Raw genomic sequence first — 18,507 nt, forward strand, 5'->3', positions numbered from 1 at the left:
AAGAGCACCCTAGGGTATTGCTTACATTATCTTTGATTTATTTAGGTTAGGTTGTACCCAATGATTTTATAATCATTTATGAATCTTCCTTGTCATGTACTGTTAATTATGGTTTAGCTAAAAATGATTTCATAGATTTAACCTATCATTTTTATTTAGGTTTTTGTGGTTAAATTAGCGCTGTTTTACACCCTAGGCTTATACTCCAGTCAATAAGTTTTCCCAGTTTTATGTGGTAAAATTAGGTGCCTCGGCTTATATTCGGTTCGACTTATACTCGAGTATATACGGTATGTGCAAAACAGAAAACTAATTTGCACCCCTTGCATTGTAACATGGTTTGGTCCAGGAGACTCAAATAAGAAGTTTCTTAAGATAAGATCCTTAATGAATCAGACCCTAGGTTCTGTTATAATAATAACAATATGGCAACCTTAAATCACAGGCTGCTGTAGTTATTACCATGACAAGAGATGGGGATAGGTAGAAGGTAGGAAACGTGCGGCTCTCCTGATGTCATGGCATGCTGGAACTTTTAGTTCTACAACAAGTTGCCTAAGCATGCAGTAGAGTATGGCCTGTTTAGAGCTCACACTTCCATACTTGGGCTTTACGTCTATACAGAAGACTAATTTATTATGTGTTCATATTGCATCTACAGAATGTTTGTCCTGCCTGCAGACCATCCAACAGACGTTTTCTAATGAGATTGAATGCGGAATTCATACCCTCCATAAAAATAAGGTGAGATATGTCCTTTTGTTTTATTTACTTTCAACTATGTCCTCTCACGTGATATAAATTTATAGAAGACGAACATTCCAAACATATCGGAGGAACAATGGGATGGCGTATCAATAGTGTGATAATTCATATAACTGCTATATCTTGTAATCAAAGTTGAATTCATAAATATTGTTCATGTAGATGACAGAAGAAAACCATAGCTAGAGGGATTTTCCACCTTCAGAATACTTTTCATTGATCGGCTTTCGCAACTTTTACTAAATACATTGCTTTATCTTTCAGGCTTAATTTGGCTTTTCTCAGTTTTTTATTTTTATAGTCAGGAAGAGTTAATTTTGTTGCCCTTGGAGTTGTGTTTGCACTTGGAAACAATCACTTTCTATGCACTAAATTTACTGGAAAATCAGGATTCAGGTTGGGCTCGCCAAATCGTAATGTTTTGGCTAAACCAAAATCTTATATTTTTCCTGAACTGAATTCTACATTTGGTGCACTCAGAATTTAAAATGCAACATGTTATGTAAATTTAAGTATAAGTTAAAATTTGTAATATATTTCATTATAAAAAAATAATTTTAGTGATGATATTATGATTACATCCTCTTTAACCACATCATATAGATTAGTCTGTATTTGTATAACGACCTCGGGGGAGGGGGGTTATACCAGTTTGTCTGAGACTCAATTCTTCTAAAAATGAAAACTTAAAGGGGTGATATATATAAAAAACACAATTTATAACCACACTGGCTACTTTTCTTATCAAGTTCATTACTGTGCTGTAAAGTGGCACATTAACTGTAGGGTGATTTGAGGCTATGTTAAATGGCAAACAATGTATGATGGATGCAAAACAGCTAAACTTTAGTTCAAACATGCTGTTTGAGCCATCTTGCCATTCAGAACATAAGACCATTGACTTATGAATTATGGGGGCAATTGCTGTTTATTGATTATGGTGACAAGTTTAAATTATAATTATCTTTTGGGGCAAATTTTTATTTTTTATTATGTTAAGGTGGCATTATTATTGTATTATATTATGGGTGCAATATGAATATATAATTATATTAAGGGGGCAATGTTATTTGATTGCTTTAGGGGGCAATTATTATTTATGATGGGGGCAACACTTATTATTTCATGATGGGAGCACCATTTCTACTGCATGCATGTGGCATTACAAGTCCGTTGCCTTAGACCTGGTATGTGTGTCTAGATCTGCCTTCATGACTCCTGTCCCTCCCCAGTGCCTGGGAGAAGTCACTGCTTCCCTCCTATTGTGATACTAAATGCACTGTAACAGTGAGTGACAGAGTGGAGGTGGTGGGGGGCGTGGGAGCCCAGGTGGCACTGGTATGTGGAAAGTCCCTGGGTTAATCCACGGTAAGCAATTTCCTTGTCTCAAAAAACGCTGATTATTTATAAAATATCTATTGGATAAATGCAATGTAGGGCTCTCCCCTGTGCTCTTTAATAGCCTAAATTTTAGGACATTTTTTTTTATCTAAATGCAGTTCAAACAATTAAAAACAGCACTTGGATGTGTCTAGAACCCTTTAAAGCGTTTATCCTATGCAAACAAGGAAGTTTCTACTGCAAGCCATTGCTATGGAAGCAGATAATTACTAACTTTCGTTCCATGGGCTCTCATATTTCAGTGTTTAACACCATGGAAACTTTGCAAGGCTTCTTAACCATTGTTTGGCTCTTATGAATTGATTGAGCTCAAATATCTTGTAACCGTGCATCAACCAATCAGAAAGTAGCTTTTAAGGGACTTTTGAAAAGTAAGATCCGATTGCTCGCTATAGGTTATGTGAAACTTTCCTTTTCTGTTTTGTGTATTGTATATCTAAAAGTCATAGTTGTAAAACAAGGTAGCGTCATAGAATAGTTAGTTAGATTAGGAGAAGGTGGGCTACTACAGAGACTGTATACCAGATCAAGAACCCATTAAGTATCATGTGGTCCAATAATATGTATTGCATGTATTTCACTACGTTGATGTACTTGTAGCTACGTATACTGCTTACGTGCTACTTACACCTTTATAATAAATTGGACTTAGTTTTTATATATATATATTTTTTTTTGAGGCTAGTTCGTCAGTATTAAAAGTTCTAGAGCTTCCTGTAATCTCAAACCTCCCTTCAAATATAAGAACTCCCCATAACGACCGCTGCATTTTAATATCATTGTGTAAAATGAAATCTTGATTTAAAAATCTCCTGTGTCTTTTGAATGTGCACACATGGCGGCTCTGTAAAGTAGAAATACATGCATTATATACATAAACACCCTGACCTTTCTGCCTGCACATATCAATCTTGTTTTCACTGGGAAATTCATTAAACTAAAATAAGGTTCAAATTGGAAAGGGTAAGAGGAGCTTCCTGTAGTTGAAGTTACTCATTTTGTAATATATAAATGTATATACCTAGACTAGTATTTGTATGACACCATGGGGGAAATTCAGACATCGCATCGCACACATTGAGGGTAATTATGGTAGAAATCTCCGCTTGTTTCCAAGGAAAATTGAGCAGAGATTTTTGTCAAATCTCTGCCGCAGATGTTCCTGAGACACTTTGTAGCTAATTGAATTCCCCCCTATACTTACGATAACCATGTCTGTGCTTGTGTTGGTGTATAAAGATTATAAATATAAGTAAATAAATATGTATACACAAAGGATGCTTGTGTGCATTTAATAGTGGTTATAAAAGATGATCATGTCTTCCGCCCCTACCTTTTTCTACTTTGGTGACATAAGTAGCATAGGCAATAGTAAGGAATGGAAGCTATTTATTATCTTTTAGAACGGCTATTAACAAAGCCATAATACTATATGTAATACTATATGTGCGCTCCAGAATCCCTCTAAGTAGACTGCAGTATAGCCTTCCTACTAGTACACCAATCTCGATTGGTCAAGGGATTGCCAAATTAGAACATTAGCCGATCTAAAACAATATAAGAACACAATTTGGGAGATTACTGACACCAAGAGCGTCAATGATGGTTAGCTATTGAAATGGACAGACCTTTATAAACCGGTTTTGCCCCCCATGAGTGCCATGACCATACATTATAACATAAATGTATAAACATGTTAATATATGTAAAAAAAATTATTTCTAGTGGTCATATACTGTTGTCAGGTGTAGTGTCCTATGTTTGTGCCAATTGTATTAGAATTGTACTATGATCATATTCAGGGGTCAGGTTATGTAGCATAGGTGTATTGTTCTATGTCTGTATGCAGTGTAATAGAGTAATAATATAATCATGCCCAGTGGTCAGGTCATGTTGGAGGTGTATTGTCCTATGTCTGTATACAGTGTAATAGAGTAATATTATAATCATGTCTAGCAGTCAGGTCATGTAGCTTAGATGTTTTTTCCTATGTCTGTATGCAATGTAATAGAGTAATATTATTATTATGTCCAGTAATCAGGTTATGTTGGGGGTGTAGTGTACGATGTCTGTATACACTCAGTGTAATAGAATTGTATTATGGTCTTGTCCAGTGGTCAGGTTATGCTTAGCAAGTGTAACATTCTATGTCTGTATAGAGTGTCGGAAAATGTTATTATGATTATGTCCAGTGGTCATGTCATGCTGGGTAGATGTAGTGTCCTAAAGCTGGGTACACACTACAGAAATTTCGAACAACTTTTTATGCCGAGCGATTTTACATGCGATCGATGTACCGATCGCTCGGTCCATGGACTGCATACACACTAGCCTTGTTTAGGACGATAAAGGGAAGAGCGGACGTCCCTTTAGCGACTTTTTACAGCCATGTTGTCGTGAGCAATGACTGTAATTTCATACTCACTGTTGTGGATCGGTCAGAAGTTTATACACACTACACAGCGGAAACGAGATTGGAACGAAAATATTAAACGGTAGGATCAACCAAATGAGGAGATAATCGTCCATTTGGGCAGACTTTCGACCAACGTGTCACTGCACACACTGACCCGACTTTTGAACGAGCGGTCGTATGTCGGCTGTTTGAGCCGATTATTGGTGTATACCCAGCTTAAGTCTATGTAGAGTTTAATGGAAATGTCTTAGATCAATTAGTCGGGTCATGCTGGTTAGGAATAATGCCCTTTGTCTGTGTAGAATGTAATAGAACTGTATTATTTACATGTCCAGTGTGCAGGGATCATGGTGGGTAGATGTAGTGTTTGTTGACCGATGAAATTGTCTTCAAACATAGGCAAGCATGTCATCTATATATGATTTCACCACATCATAGCAGCAGACGTTTTGCATATACTAATTGCAATGACTCTTTGTTCCAGGAGAGGGCATCACAACACTCCCAGATACGCCAAGTGGAATTTGATATCAGATATTTATATGTAAGTATTTACTTGCTATCCTCTTCTTTCACACTTTGGTTTTATGAGAGGAAGTTAATCCTACTGAAAAAGCTCCTTTTCATTGCAACTTTATATAAAAAGAACTGCTAGTCATATTTTCAAATCTATATGAAAAGCTTTCAGGAATTATAGAGGGAGGACATATACAACTTATTTCAATGTTTTATTTTTTATTTATTTTCTACAATGAAAACAATTTGATTAACACATCGTTTCGAACATCTTGGATTCGATCTTACTAAGAGGAAGGTGTGTCTTATTGTTTATTGTTTGTTATAGGGGAAAAGAAAACAGTTATTTGCTGTGTGATATTTTCTGTAAAAAACGTTTTCCTGGTCAAAGTTGTTACACAAAAAGTCATCTGATTTTTTTGATAATAATAATGTTGTTATTAATATTATTAATAACAATAATAATAATAATAATAATATTATTGTGGTTGTTACAAACAGTTACCATTATTTTGTGTATGTGGTATTTTAGGCCTTGTCTTTGACCCAGCAGGTCATGTGATAATGGACATGTGATAATGGACATGTGATAATGGATTTTATATTTGTAGCTAAAACTCGTTTTCTGAGGTAAACAGCATTAATTATTAATAAGGCAAAAAAAAAATGTCCATTAAAAGCCAAATTTAGTCTATAATACAATCCAGGCATAATGCAAAAGATTATTACCATGTAACACTGATTTTATGGGATTGTATTAAAGAAATTTGACTTTCAAATTAGTTTTTTTGCATTATTAAACATATTATCAGGATAAAACTAATTGAGCACCACACCCCACGTGATACAACTACAATGTGAAGTGTTTTACATAAACGGCTTTTGATATGGCCACCAGAAAACTGTTTTAGCCAACTGCGCAGTAAGATTTTCCTTACAAACCTTTAGCACCATCAGGACCACAATTAACGTAAAGTTAAAGCATAGTCTGGGGGGTAGAAATTACAAGGAACAGGGCTGCATGCAACCCACAAAGCACCAGTCTGACATGCTACAGGCTATAGGTCATCGCCCATAGTTTTTCTATTTGCATCTGGGTGTAAGATTAATTTCTCCATTACAGGAGTCCTGGACAAGTGACAGCATCAGGAGTCGGACGCAGAGCGCCCCTGACGAGACCACTGGAGCAAATTCACTCTGTCCTGAAGCAGTAAAAGACAAAAGGAGCGGTAAGGTCATAAGTCCCGTGAACCAGTCCTGTAGTGCTTACAATAGTGATTCTCTAATTTGGAGAAATTAACCAGTCTCTCATATCACGCATGTTATGACCCTGGGTCACTTTTGTATCACTCAACAATTTAAAGCAGTATGGAACATTTTTTTTGTATATTTGGTCAGCACATTAATGTAAATAGATATTAACATGAACCCGTTGTCCCCACACGGTGGAGGAAGCCATTTTATGAGCTGCATTAGTAATCAGTTCAGTAGAAGTTAGTGATGTTACCAGTTCTTCCTAAATCAGCAAACTGTATTGGTCCAGCCCACAAAATGTCTGCCTCCACTTGGGGTAGGCTATGAGTACACTTTATTGACCATGGGAAATAACAATATAAGTTGCATTCTTATTGGCAGTGGGCGGTTTTTGGACATGGAGCTCTTTTGACTTAGTGGTTAGCACTTCTGCCTCACAGCACTGGCGTCATGAGTTCAATTCCCAACCATGGCCTTATCTGTGAGGAGTTTGTATGTTCTCCCCGTGTTTGCGTGGGTTTCCTCCCACACTCCAAAAACGTACTAGTAGGTTAATTGGCTGCTATTAAATTGCCCTAGTCTCTCTCGGTCTGTCTGTGTGTATGTATGTTAGGGGATTTAGATTGTAAGCTCCAATGGGGCATGGACTGATGTGAGTTCTCTGTACAGCGCTGCGGAATTAGTGGCGCTATATGAATAAATAGATGATGATGATGATATGCTGCGTACATTTATTTACACAAATGGCTCACTGGTATTCTGTTTATTACCTTCTGTTCCCATAGTCAGCCTGCCAGGTCCAAGTCCTCTTAACATGCCAAGCACATGTCATGATCGAGGGACATCCAACAATCATGGGGTCAGATGGACACGCGGGGAGCCAGGAGGTAAGAACATTTCAGGAACAGAGATTGAACATAAGGCGTTGTACTCGTATGTCCTGCATGCTGGTGCAGAAAGATGGAGTTAAGATGAAAGAGATGGCAGAAACATTAGAGACCACAAAGTCATCACCACTTTTAATTCAGGAGAACAGTGACAAATGTATCCTCCAACACAGGGATCATTTTAGAGTATTTTTCAATTTGCTTTTCTTGATTTATTTGTTTGTTTACCTTTAAAATCAATCGTAGATACGTGTCAGCATATTTAGAACAAAGTCTGCCCCCAAATAACTGATTGGGGTCCTCCTTAAAATACCTATACCAGCAGTAGAATAAGCCAGCCAGGGCTGAGCAGGTTATCATTGTTAACTCTGCATGAGGCCCTGAGTATTTAATAGCTATAATCAAGCCAACAGATGATACATGTAGTGTTCAAGACACTGTCTTTAGTAGAACACTGAGACACTTCAAATTCCACCGGAGAGATTGCAAAACAGCCTACTGTCTATATCCCTTATATGTTTCAAACACCATAGGAAAATTATACAGTAGATGGCAGCATTACTCTATCCACACAGAAAATATATGATTACTATATATAACAGTAATTGTCAGCAGCAATGTTTAATAAAAACAGAATATAATGTGTAATAAGAATGGAATATAATGTGTTAAAGCATGTGTTATAGTTATGCCTGCCTCATCACTTAAAACATAATAGTTGTGATACTGCTTTGCAAATGCTTATAGGCAGTTGTGGTCAAAATTATTGGCACCCTTGCATTTGTTTTCTAATAATGCACCATTTTTTTTAAAATATATATATGTATTACTTTGGTTTGCAGTGGAATAAAAAACAAAAAAAGCATAAACATTTACCAAGTCATAGCGTATAGAGAAGAGAGTTTAGTAATGTTTTGAGGGTGCAGTGCTGCCTTTGCCTTGATTGTAAATCATGAAATCTGGAGATTAAAAGACCATTTTGGACCACAGTGGTGAACCCAGTGTTAGAAGGCTGGGTTTCTGCCAAAGGTCATGAGTCTTTGAGCAAAAGCACCCAGAAATGGTTCAAGACAAGACAAAGGGCTCTTCTGAAGTGGCCTACAATAAGTCCATGGGGTAAATGTATCAAGCTGAGAGTTTTCTGGCAGGTTTGAAAAGTGGAGATGTTGCCTATAGCAACCAATCAGATTGTAGCTGTCATTTTGTAGAATGTACTAGAGAAATGATAGTGAGAATCAAACCCGCCAGAAAACTCTCTATCTAAATACCATAGAACACCTCTGGTGAGATCTGAAATCAACAGTTGCGAGAAGACACCTTCAAATCCAGGAGAGCTGGAGCAGTTTGTGCAAGAGAGTGAACCAAACAGAGAGTTGCAGGAAGCTACCACATATTAAGTCTAGGGTGTCAACAATTTGTCTTTTTTTTTCTTCCTGATTTTAAAAGGATATACAATATTAAATTAATAACGAAAAACAAAGGTTCTGTAATATTAACAAAGTTATTTAAAAAAAAAAAGTGCAACTGTGCCGATATTTTTGGCTACAACTGTATATAAACTTGTACATTGTAAAATGTGAACCGCTATGGCCATATACTTTATATAGATTTGTGTGGATTGTTTTGTGCAAGTTTTTCAGCCTTACGTTGAGTAAAAGAAAAAATGCAATAAAAAATTAAACAAATAGTATTTCCTACTCATTAAATTAATTGTTCCTCTTTACTGATGACTTTCTGTGAATGCAGTGGACAGAGTTGGGACAAGAGAGGCAAGGGAGCCATTTTCCATGAGCGCAGTAAATATTTCTGATTATTTAGGGCACACCATCCACCCAACTAAACTTCACCCACATGGGGACACCTACGGTGATTGGGTTCTTGCTTGTGCTTTTGCCTTTAACATTAACCTTGGTGACATCAGTAGATGACCAGCACAGCTGAACATTGACATTGACAGAGCAATAGCTTTTCTCCTAGTACAATTTTAGACTTTTACTTTGCCGGCTTTGTGGTATTTTTATTTCATCTGTCACTTAAAGAGTGTTTGTTTGTTTTCTTGCAGATCATGCCACATGTCCATCTCTAACATCTCGCATAAACCCTGTTGAGACCCTGAGAAGGAACAGGGAAATCATCCTGAAGAGCATGACGCAAGGACACCTCAACCACCTAATCGATATTATGAGGTCCAAATGCGTACTTACCCGAGATGACTCTGAAAATATATGTGCAGAGAAGACTTTAACATGTAAAACAAGGAAATGGCTGGATACCTGCTCTGAAAAAGGAGAAGAGGCATCTCGGGTGGCTTTGGAGAACCTCAGCTCCCGAAACGTCATTTGTATGCATCCTAGGCACCCAGCATGAAAATGAGAAGAACCCACAAAGCTTGTTACTGTGGACTACAATGGATCGATGCTGCCTTTATTGGTGGCCATTTATAATAGATTGCTAGCAGGCTAGGAATCCAGCTGTATCAATCAGTGTAATCAAAGATCACCTAGAACACACAATGCTACAATTATGTATGTGCACCAAGGCTCCCTGGGGTGCCTTGGAGATCTCACATGGGGGGCCTTGGCCAGGGCCACTGATAAGCAAGGCATGGGACTACTTGGTAATTATTTTGGCTTAGGGGTGCCTTGAAAAAATTTTGGAGACCCTAAGGGTGCCTTGAACTGAAAAAGTTTGGAATCCACTGGTGTAACCCATGACTCTGCTTTAACAATGGGACTTTACAAAAGCTAAATGAGTGTCTCCTATGAATCAGACCAAGAATTTGTATGTTGTTTTGGAAAAAGGTATCAAAATTGAGACAGGCCAGTTATGGAATTGCCTTGCTTCTTATCATAGGTTGTAAAACTTAAAGATCGAGACAAAAGTTTTCCACAGCTTAACATTTGAAACAGATCAAATCACTATCTCGCGAATGAGCCAATGCTTTGTTTTATATTGTTACATTATTTATGTTTTCACTATTGCTTTATGGCAATTTTACATTACAATTTCTACCATAGCTATCATTTTTATGGCAGGACTTATACAGCTGATTACAATTAGAGGCACAAATCTATTGTACACAGGTCTACTATTCAAAGGTTTGTTATGAAAATTCTAGTGTTTGGTAATATTCCCTAGCGGGGCGTGGGTACCTTACTCTTAGATGGGGTGTGTATTTCCCATTGCTTTTCGGGAAGGGTCACACTTCACTTAAAGATCAACAACATTTTTATATTTTAATCAGTAACAGAATAACACTGTACAGCTTTTATGTGACATATATATATATATATATATATATATATATATATATATATATATATATACTAAACAAGTAATATTTATGTCTATTAGTGGATTATAGTTCTCGTCTGGTGGTGATCTCCATGTTTTATGGTAGTTTATCACTCAACCTTCACTGAATAAGCAAATAAGTATCTATGTTAGCAGGTTGTAATATCACTAATTAGATTGCAGTGTTAACAATATTTATGTTCATGAGCAAATGTAAATGTAGTTTTACAAGGATGATAATAAAATAATTACAAAATAATTACAAACTCGAAAAAGTTACAAAAAATAAAGAAAGAAAAAGCTAGAGTAACGTTAACTTAATTTTTATCCTGTTAAGATAAATTAGATTATCATACTAAGGGTGTATCACTTTTAAAACATTTATTTTCAAACAACTCTTTTAAATACAACCACAATAAGACCAATGTCTTAGAATAGGGTTTATACCTACAGCTTGAAAATGTCTATATTAAACAGAACATTTACAACAACGGTTTTATTAACATTGAAAGCACTTTTGAGACCCCGGTAACGCTTATCTAACTTTCTAGAATAATCCCCATAGTATTTGGTTTTGTTTGTGCAAAATTGTATTTGAGAAAATGTATAAACTGACTCTTATAGAGGTATCTCTAGTAGAATATTTTGTTCATTGAAACCTTGGAAAATGATATACATTACATTAGTGTTTGCTGTTGTTTTTTTTTTTACATGATATATATTATAATATGCATATGCAATAAAAGATGTCATAATTCCAACCTCTGAGTGGTCCTACAGCCTTGTTTGTATATGTATATATATATATATATATATATATATATATATATATATATATATATATTTATTTATTTAACTAAATGTCTTACTGACTACCACCTGCTTGGTTTCCGGACACGCTCATTTTCTCAGAGCTACCAGCTCCTGTCACAGGCCAACAACCAATCAGGGATTTGCAGGTGGGCTGACTTTGGACTTTGGTAGGTGAGGACGACTTGAATTGTAATTCTCGCTCCCAGTTTGAGAAATCAGATTATCTGACTCATGGTTTTTTTTTCTTTGAACTAACATGATATTCTTCCTCCACCCAGTGGATTTGAATGGACATAACTTTGAGGATTTATTTTAATGTATACAGCAACATTTTTGTAAGGAGTAGAGCAGAGCTGTCCAGATTTTGGCCTAAGGGACAAATGCAGCTTCCGGAGATCCACAGATTCCCCGAGAGCCTCTAGAGAAAAATAAAACGTTATTTTTAATAGGGATGAGCGCGCTCGGATTTCTGAAATCCGAGCCCACCCGAACGTTGCGGATCCGAGTCGGATCCGAGACAGATCCGGGTGTTGGCGCCAAATTCAAAAGTGAAACTGAGGCTCTGACTCATAATCCCGTTGTCGGATCTCGCGATACTCGGATCCTATAAATTCCCCGCTAGTCGCCGCCATCTTCACTCGGGCATTGATCAGGGTAGAGGGAGGGTGTGTTAGGTGGTCCTCTGTGCTGTTTAGTTTTGTGCTGTTTAGTTCTGTGCTGTTTAGTTCTGTGCTGTTTAGTTCTGTGCTGTTTAGTGCTGTGCTGTGCTGTGCTGTGCTGTGCTGTTTAGTGCTGTGCTGTGCTGTTTAGTGCTGTGCTGTGCTGTGCTGTGCTGTGCTGTGCTGTGTTCTGCAGTATCAGTCCAGTGGTGCTGTGTGCTGTGCTCTGTCCTTCTGAGGTCAGTGGTGCTGCTGGGTCCTGTGCTGTGTCCTGTTCAGTCCAGTGGTGCTGTGTCCTGTGCTCTGTGCTTCTAAGGGCATAGTTATTTCCCCAATATTCCCCTGTGTTTAAAAAAATAAAAAAAAGTTTTTTTTATAAAATACCAAAAACTACTTTAATATTTTTTAATTACCACAAAATTTTCACAACCAATCCTGCAGTATAAGCCCATTGGTACTGCAATATTACCAAGTTCACACATTCAGCAGTAAAAGTCCAGTGGTACTGCAATATTACAAAGTTTACACATTCTGCAGTATCAGTCCAGTGGTGCTGTGTCCTGTGCTCTGTCCTGCTGAGTTCCGTAGTGCTGCTGGGTCCTGTGCCGTGTCCTGTTCAGTCCAGTGGTGCTGTGTCCTGTGCTCTGTGCTTCTAAGGGCATAGTTATTTCCCCATTATTCCCAAGTTTGTAAAAAATAAAAAAAAAGTAAAAAAAAATAAAAAATTAAAAAAAAAAAAAAATATATAATAATTATAACCGAATTTGCAAAACCAATCCAGCATTATAAGTCCATTGGTACTGCAATATTACCAAGTTCACACATTCAGCAGTAAAAGTCCAGTGGTACTGCAATATTACAAAGTTTACACATTCTGCAGTATCAGTCCAGTGGTGCTGTGTCCTGTGCTCTGTCCTGCTGAGTTCCGTAGTGCTGCTGGGTCCTGTGCCGTGTCCTGTTCAGTCCAGTGGTGCTGTGTCCTGTGCTCTGTGCTTCTAAGGGCATAGTTATTTCCCCATTATTCCCAAGTTTGTAAAAAATAAAAAAAAAGTAAAAAAAAATAAAAAATTAAAAAAAAAAAAAAATATATAATAATTATAACCAAATTTGCAAAACCAATCCAGCATTATAAGTCCATTGGTACTGCAATATTACCAAGTTCACACATTCAGCAGTAAAAGTCCAGTGGTACTGCAATATTACAAAGTTTACACATTCTGCAGTATCTTGTGCTACATATAATGGAGAACAAAAATTTGGAGGATAAAGTAGGGAAAGATCAAGACCCACTTCCTCCTAATGCTGAAGCTGCTGCCACTAGTCATGACATAGACGATGAAATGCCATCAACGTCGTCTGGCAAGCACGATGCCCAATCTCCTAGTACAGGGCATGTAAAATCCAAAAAGCCCAAGTTCTCAAAAAACAGCAAAAAAAGAAACTTAAAATCATCTGAGGAGAAACGTAAAGTTGGCAATATGCCAATTACGACAAGTAGTGGCAAGGAACGGCTTAGGCCCTGTCCCGTGTTCATGACTAGTGGTCCAACTTCACCCAAGGATCAAAGCCCTCCTCCCCCCCCCTACAACAAATTTAAGAGAGTTATGCTGTCAGCAACAACAACAAAACAGCAAAGAACTCTGCCTTCTAAACAGATGACATCACAAATCCCCAAGGCGAGTCCAAGGGTGTTGTTGGTTGTAAACCCTGACCTTCCCATCACTGTACGGGAAGAGGTGACTCCATCCAGCATTTGCAGCACGCCCTCTGCATATGCTGGAAGGATCACCCACAGTCCAGTTACAGATTTGGCTAATGAAGGTGTGAATGTTGTGCACTGGGAGGAGGATATTGATGTAGCTGGCGCTGAGGAGGATGTTGATGATTATGATGCAGACAGATACCAAATTGCATTTCTCAATTTCTATTTATATTCTAGATTATATAACGGCTGAAAAGTTTTCTGTTTTACTCCTAGTGGAGAGGGGATCTGATGCAGACAGATACCAAACTGCCTTTGTCCATTTCTTTGTATATTTGAATTGCTAGTTCTACAGTCTATGCAGGCTGCTTTATTTATATTCAACTACAAGTGTAGGGCGGGGGGGGGGGGGGCATAGATAGCCACCAAAGTAACGTGGTCCATTTAATTTCACTTTCTAGCTCCACAGTCTGTGCAGCCTGCTTTTTTTTATCTTCAAAGTATTTATATTTACAAGCCTTGCAATCTAAATTAACTAGAGGTAGTGACGTGGTAGAACTCCAAAAGGCAGTTTGGAAGCCCCTGTACAAACTGGCTCTATTTTTTAACTGAGTTGTCCCCCCTCCAGTGTGTACTCGGAAAGAGTTTTTAGTGCAGCGGGGAACCTGGTCAGTGAGCGGCGAAGGAGGTTGCTTCCTCACAACGTTGAAAAAATGATGTTTATAAAAATGAATAATCAATTCCTCAATGAAGTACAGCACTGCCCTCCAGACAGTACAGAGGGACTGTGGTTGTGGAGTCCAGCGGGGACGAATTGATAATGTGTGAGGAGGAGGAAGTACACACTGTAGGGGGAGAGGAATCAGAGGTTGAGGATAAGGACGACATCTTTCCTCAGTAGAGCCTGTTTAGTTTGTACAGGGAGAGATGAATTGTTTTATTGGTGTGGGGGCCCAAACAAACCAATCATTTCAGCCACAGTTGTTTGGTAGGCCCTGTCGCTGAAATGATTGGTTTGTTAAAGTGTGCATGTCCTATTTCAACAACATAAGGGTGGGTGGGAGGGCCCAAGGACAATTCCATCTTGCAACTTTTTTTTTGGCATTATGTGACCATTCAACAGTCGTTTGCCATGTTCAAAAAGTAAAAGAAAATGCCAACAAATTCAATAAATTAAATCAAAAGTTAAATGCCCTGTCATTATTTAAAACAAGAGGTTTTGACGTGCTAGAATTAGTGTAGTGTTAAGATGTTATAAACACTACACTTGGAAATTGGAGGAGGTAATGTGGCCCCGGTATCAAATTGGGTACCGGGGCCACCCCACTATGCAGTCCAGATACTTGTTTGGTGGAATTCCGACACGTGGAGGGTTTTTAAATTATATTGTGGCCTCGGTACCAAATTGTGTACCGGGGCCACCACACTACGCAGTCAAGATACTTGTTTGGTGGAATTCAGACCAGTTGAGGGTTTTATTATTATATTGTGTGGACCACTATCTATACCACACTACAACTCTATACCACTCTATTTCCTACTTTAATTCTATTTAATTCTATTTCCTACTTTAATTCTATTACTAATTAATTACCATAAAGAGGAACAAAAAAAACCAATTTTACCAAAAGTATAATATGACTTAGACTTACAAACACTACACTTGAAAGATCGTGCCTTTAAATGAAAAAGTCAGTCTTCATTGCACGACTATGTGCAAGTGCAACAGGGACATTTTTTTGGGTTTACAAAGTCAAACAATAACACTACGACCCTGTCTGTCTGGGGTCTGTCAATGACGAATTGTCTGGAGCATGTTTTGAGGAGGTATTGTGGCCCCGGTATCAAATTGGGTACCGGGGCCACCCCACTATGCAGTCCAGATACTTGTTTGGTGGAATTCCGACACGTGGAGGGTTTTTTAATTATATTGTGGCCTCGGTACCAAATTGTGTACCGGGGCCACCACACTACGCAGTCAAGATACTTGTTTGGTGGAATTCAGACCAGTTGAGGGTTTTATTATTATATTGTGTGGACCACTCTATCTATACCACACTACAACTCTATACCACTCTATTTCCTACTTTAATTCTATTTAATTCTATTTCCTACTTTAATTCTATTACTAATTAATTACCATAAAGAGGAACAAAAAAAACCAATTTTACCAAAAGTATAATATGACTTAGACTTACAAACACTACACTTGAAAGATCGTGCCTTTAAATGAAAAAGTAAGTCTTCATTGCACGACTATGTGCAACAGGGACAGTTTTTTTCTTTACAAAGTCAACTAATAACACTTGGACCCTGTCTGTCTTTAACATACTTAATGGGATCTCAATGACGAATTGTCTGTAGCATGTTTGGAGGAGGTATTGTGGCCCCGGTATCAAGTTGGGTACCGGGGCCACCCCACTACGCAGTCCAGATACTTGTTTGGTGGAATTCTGACACGTGGAGGGTGTATTTATTTTATTGTGGCCCCGGTATCAAGTTGGGTACCGGGGCCACCCCACTACGCAGTCCAGATACTTGTTTGGTGGAATTCTGACACGTGGAGGGTTTTTTAATTATATTGTGGCCTCGGTACCAAATTGTGTACCGGGGCCACCACACTACGCAGTCAAGATAGATAGATGCGTATCATAGATAAAGTACATTCAGTGGTGTGGGGCAAATTGAAAAATATTCAAAATGCACTGACATTATCAAAAACAAGAGGTTGTCACACGCTAAAACTCCAACATGTATATGATGCAGAGGATGGAGGAGCAGCCGTATGTGTAGTGTAATGCAGACCTGTTGAAGGTTTTTTATATATTTTATTGTGGTGCCCAGTGCCCACTCCTCTACGCAGTCCAGGTACATTTATTGGTGCGATTCATAAAAGTTCAGGGTTTTTAATATATTGTGGTGACCCACTCCTCTACGCAGTCCAGGTACAATTATTGGTGCGAATCATAAAAGTTCAGGGTTTTTAATATATTGTGGTGACCCACTCCTCTACGCAGTCCAGGTACATTTATTGGTGCGAATCAAACAAGTTGATGGTTTTCTTATTATATATATTGTGGTGACCCACTCCTCTACGCAGTCCAGGTACATTTATTGGTGCGATTCATAAAAGTTCAGGGTTTTTAAGATATTGTGGTGACCCACTCCTCTACGCAGTCCAGGTACAATTATTGGTGCGATTCATAAAAGTTCAGGGTTTTTAATATATTGTGGTGACCCACTCCTCTACGCAGTCCAGGTACATTTATTGGTGCGATTCATAAAAGTTCAGGGTTTTTAAGATATTGTGGTGACCCACTCCTCTACGCAGTCCAGGTACAATTATTGGTGCGATTCATAAAAGTTCAGGGTTTTTAATATATTGTGGTGACCCACTCCTCTACGCAGTCCAGGTACATTTATTGGTGCGATTCATAAAAGTTCAGGGTTTTTAATATATTGTGGTGACCCACTCCTCTACGCAGTCCAGGTACATTTATTGGTGCGAATCAAACAAGTTGATGGTTTTCTTATTATATATATTGTGGTGACCCACTCCTCTACGCAGTCCAGGTACATTTATTGGTGCGATTCATAAAAGTTCAGGGTTTTTAAGATATTGTGGTGACCCACTCCTCTACGCAGTCCAGGTACAATTATTGGTGCGATTCATAAAAGTTCAGGGTTTTTAATATATTGTGGTGACCCACTCCTCTACGCAGTCCAGGTACATTTATTGGTGCGATTCATAAAAGTTCAGGGTTTTTAATATATTGTGGTGACCCACTCCTCTACGCAGTCCAGGTACATTTATTGGTGCGAATCAAACAAGTTGATGGTTTTCTTATTATATATATTGTGGTGACCCACTCCTCTACGCAGTCCAGGTACATTTATTGGTGCGATTCATAAAAGTTCAGGGTTTTTAAGATATTGTGGTGACCCACTCCTCTACGCAGTCCAGGTACAATTATTGGTGCGAATCATAAAAGTTCAGGGTTTTTAAGATATTGTGGTGACCCACTCCTCTACGCAGTCCAGAAAGATACCTTTTTGCAACGTTTTGGACTAATAACTATATTGTGAGGTGTTCAGAATACACTGTAAATTAGTGGAAATGCTTGTTATTGAATGTTATTGAGGTTAATAATAGCCTAGGAGTGAAAATAAGCCCAAAAACTTGATTTTTAAACTTTTTATGTTTTTTTCAAAAAAAATCCGAATCCAATACCTTAAATCCGAACCGAGACCTTTCGTCAAGTGTTTTGCGAGACAAATCCGAACCTCAAAAATAACGAAAATCCGGATCCAAAACACAAAACACGAGACCTCAAAAGTCGCCGGTGCACATCCCTAATTTTTAATAGGAATTGGACTATAAACATGTAGCCCTTCTCTTGCCAAATGTGAACAGCACTGACTTAAAGGGACTACCCCTTCCTCTGCTTCCCTCACATAAATTCTGACATCACCATACATGTGTCTAAGTCCTACTCTATAGTGAAGGGGTTAAAAGTAAAAAATAAAAAAAATAAAAAAGTAACAAACATGTTCAACCTTCAGCATCTCCTGCCATAGGAAGTGTAACATAGATTCAAACTCACTCTGGTGTGTCATAGCTGTTAGTCAGTTAATAGCCCTGTGTATTTGCACAATATCCTCAAAAAATCTGTACTTGCTTTTCTTTTCCAATTTTGTTTCAATAGGTCTGCAAGAGGGACGGCGCCAGAAGGGAGCAATTACCCATATCCCTCTTCCCTCCTCCCTAGAATCTTATTTATTCTAGTGAACAGCCAGCTG

General features: G+C 38.1%; 1 protein-coding gene across 1 annotated transcript in view; it reads left to right on the forward strand.

Moving 5' to 3' along the window:
* LOC142104317 (receptor-interacting serine/threonine-protein kinase 2-like) overlaps window positions 1-11,012 on the forward strand; it is a 37,073-nt gene extending 26,061 nt beyond the window's left edge. Inside the window, exons 8-12 of the mRNA XM_075188911.1 lie at window positions 662-744; window positions 5,067-5,126; window positions 6,222-6,327; window positions 7,138-7,239; window positions 9,302-11,012. Coding sequence (XP_075045012.1) covers window positions 662-744; window positions 5,067-5,126; window positions 6,222-6,327; window positions 7,138-7,239; window positions 9,302-9,606 — 656 coding nt within the window. The 3' untranslated portion in view covers window positions 9,607-11,012. The remainder of the gene's footprint in view (window positions 1-661; window positions 745-5,066; window positions 5,127-6,221; window positions 6,328-7,137; window positions 7,240-9,301) is intronic.
* The last annotated feature ends 7,495 nt before the right edge of the window (window positions 11,013-18,507 follow it).

This window comes from Mixophyes fleayi, chromosome 10 (genome assembly GCF_038048845.1).
Source record: "Mixophyes fleayi isolate aMixFle1 chromosome 10, aMixFle1.hap1, whole genome shotgun sequence".
In the NCBI taxonomy this organism is placed as follows: Eukaryota; Metazoa; Chordata; class Amphibia; order Anura; family Limnodynastidae; genus Mixophyes; species Mixophyes fleayi.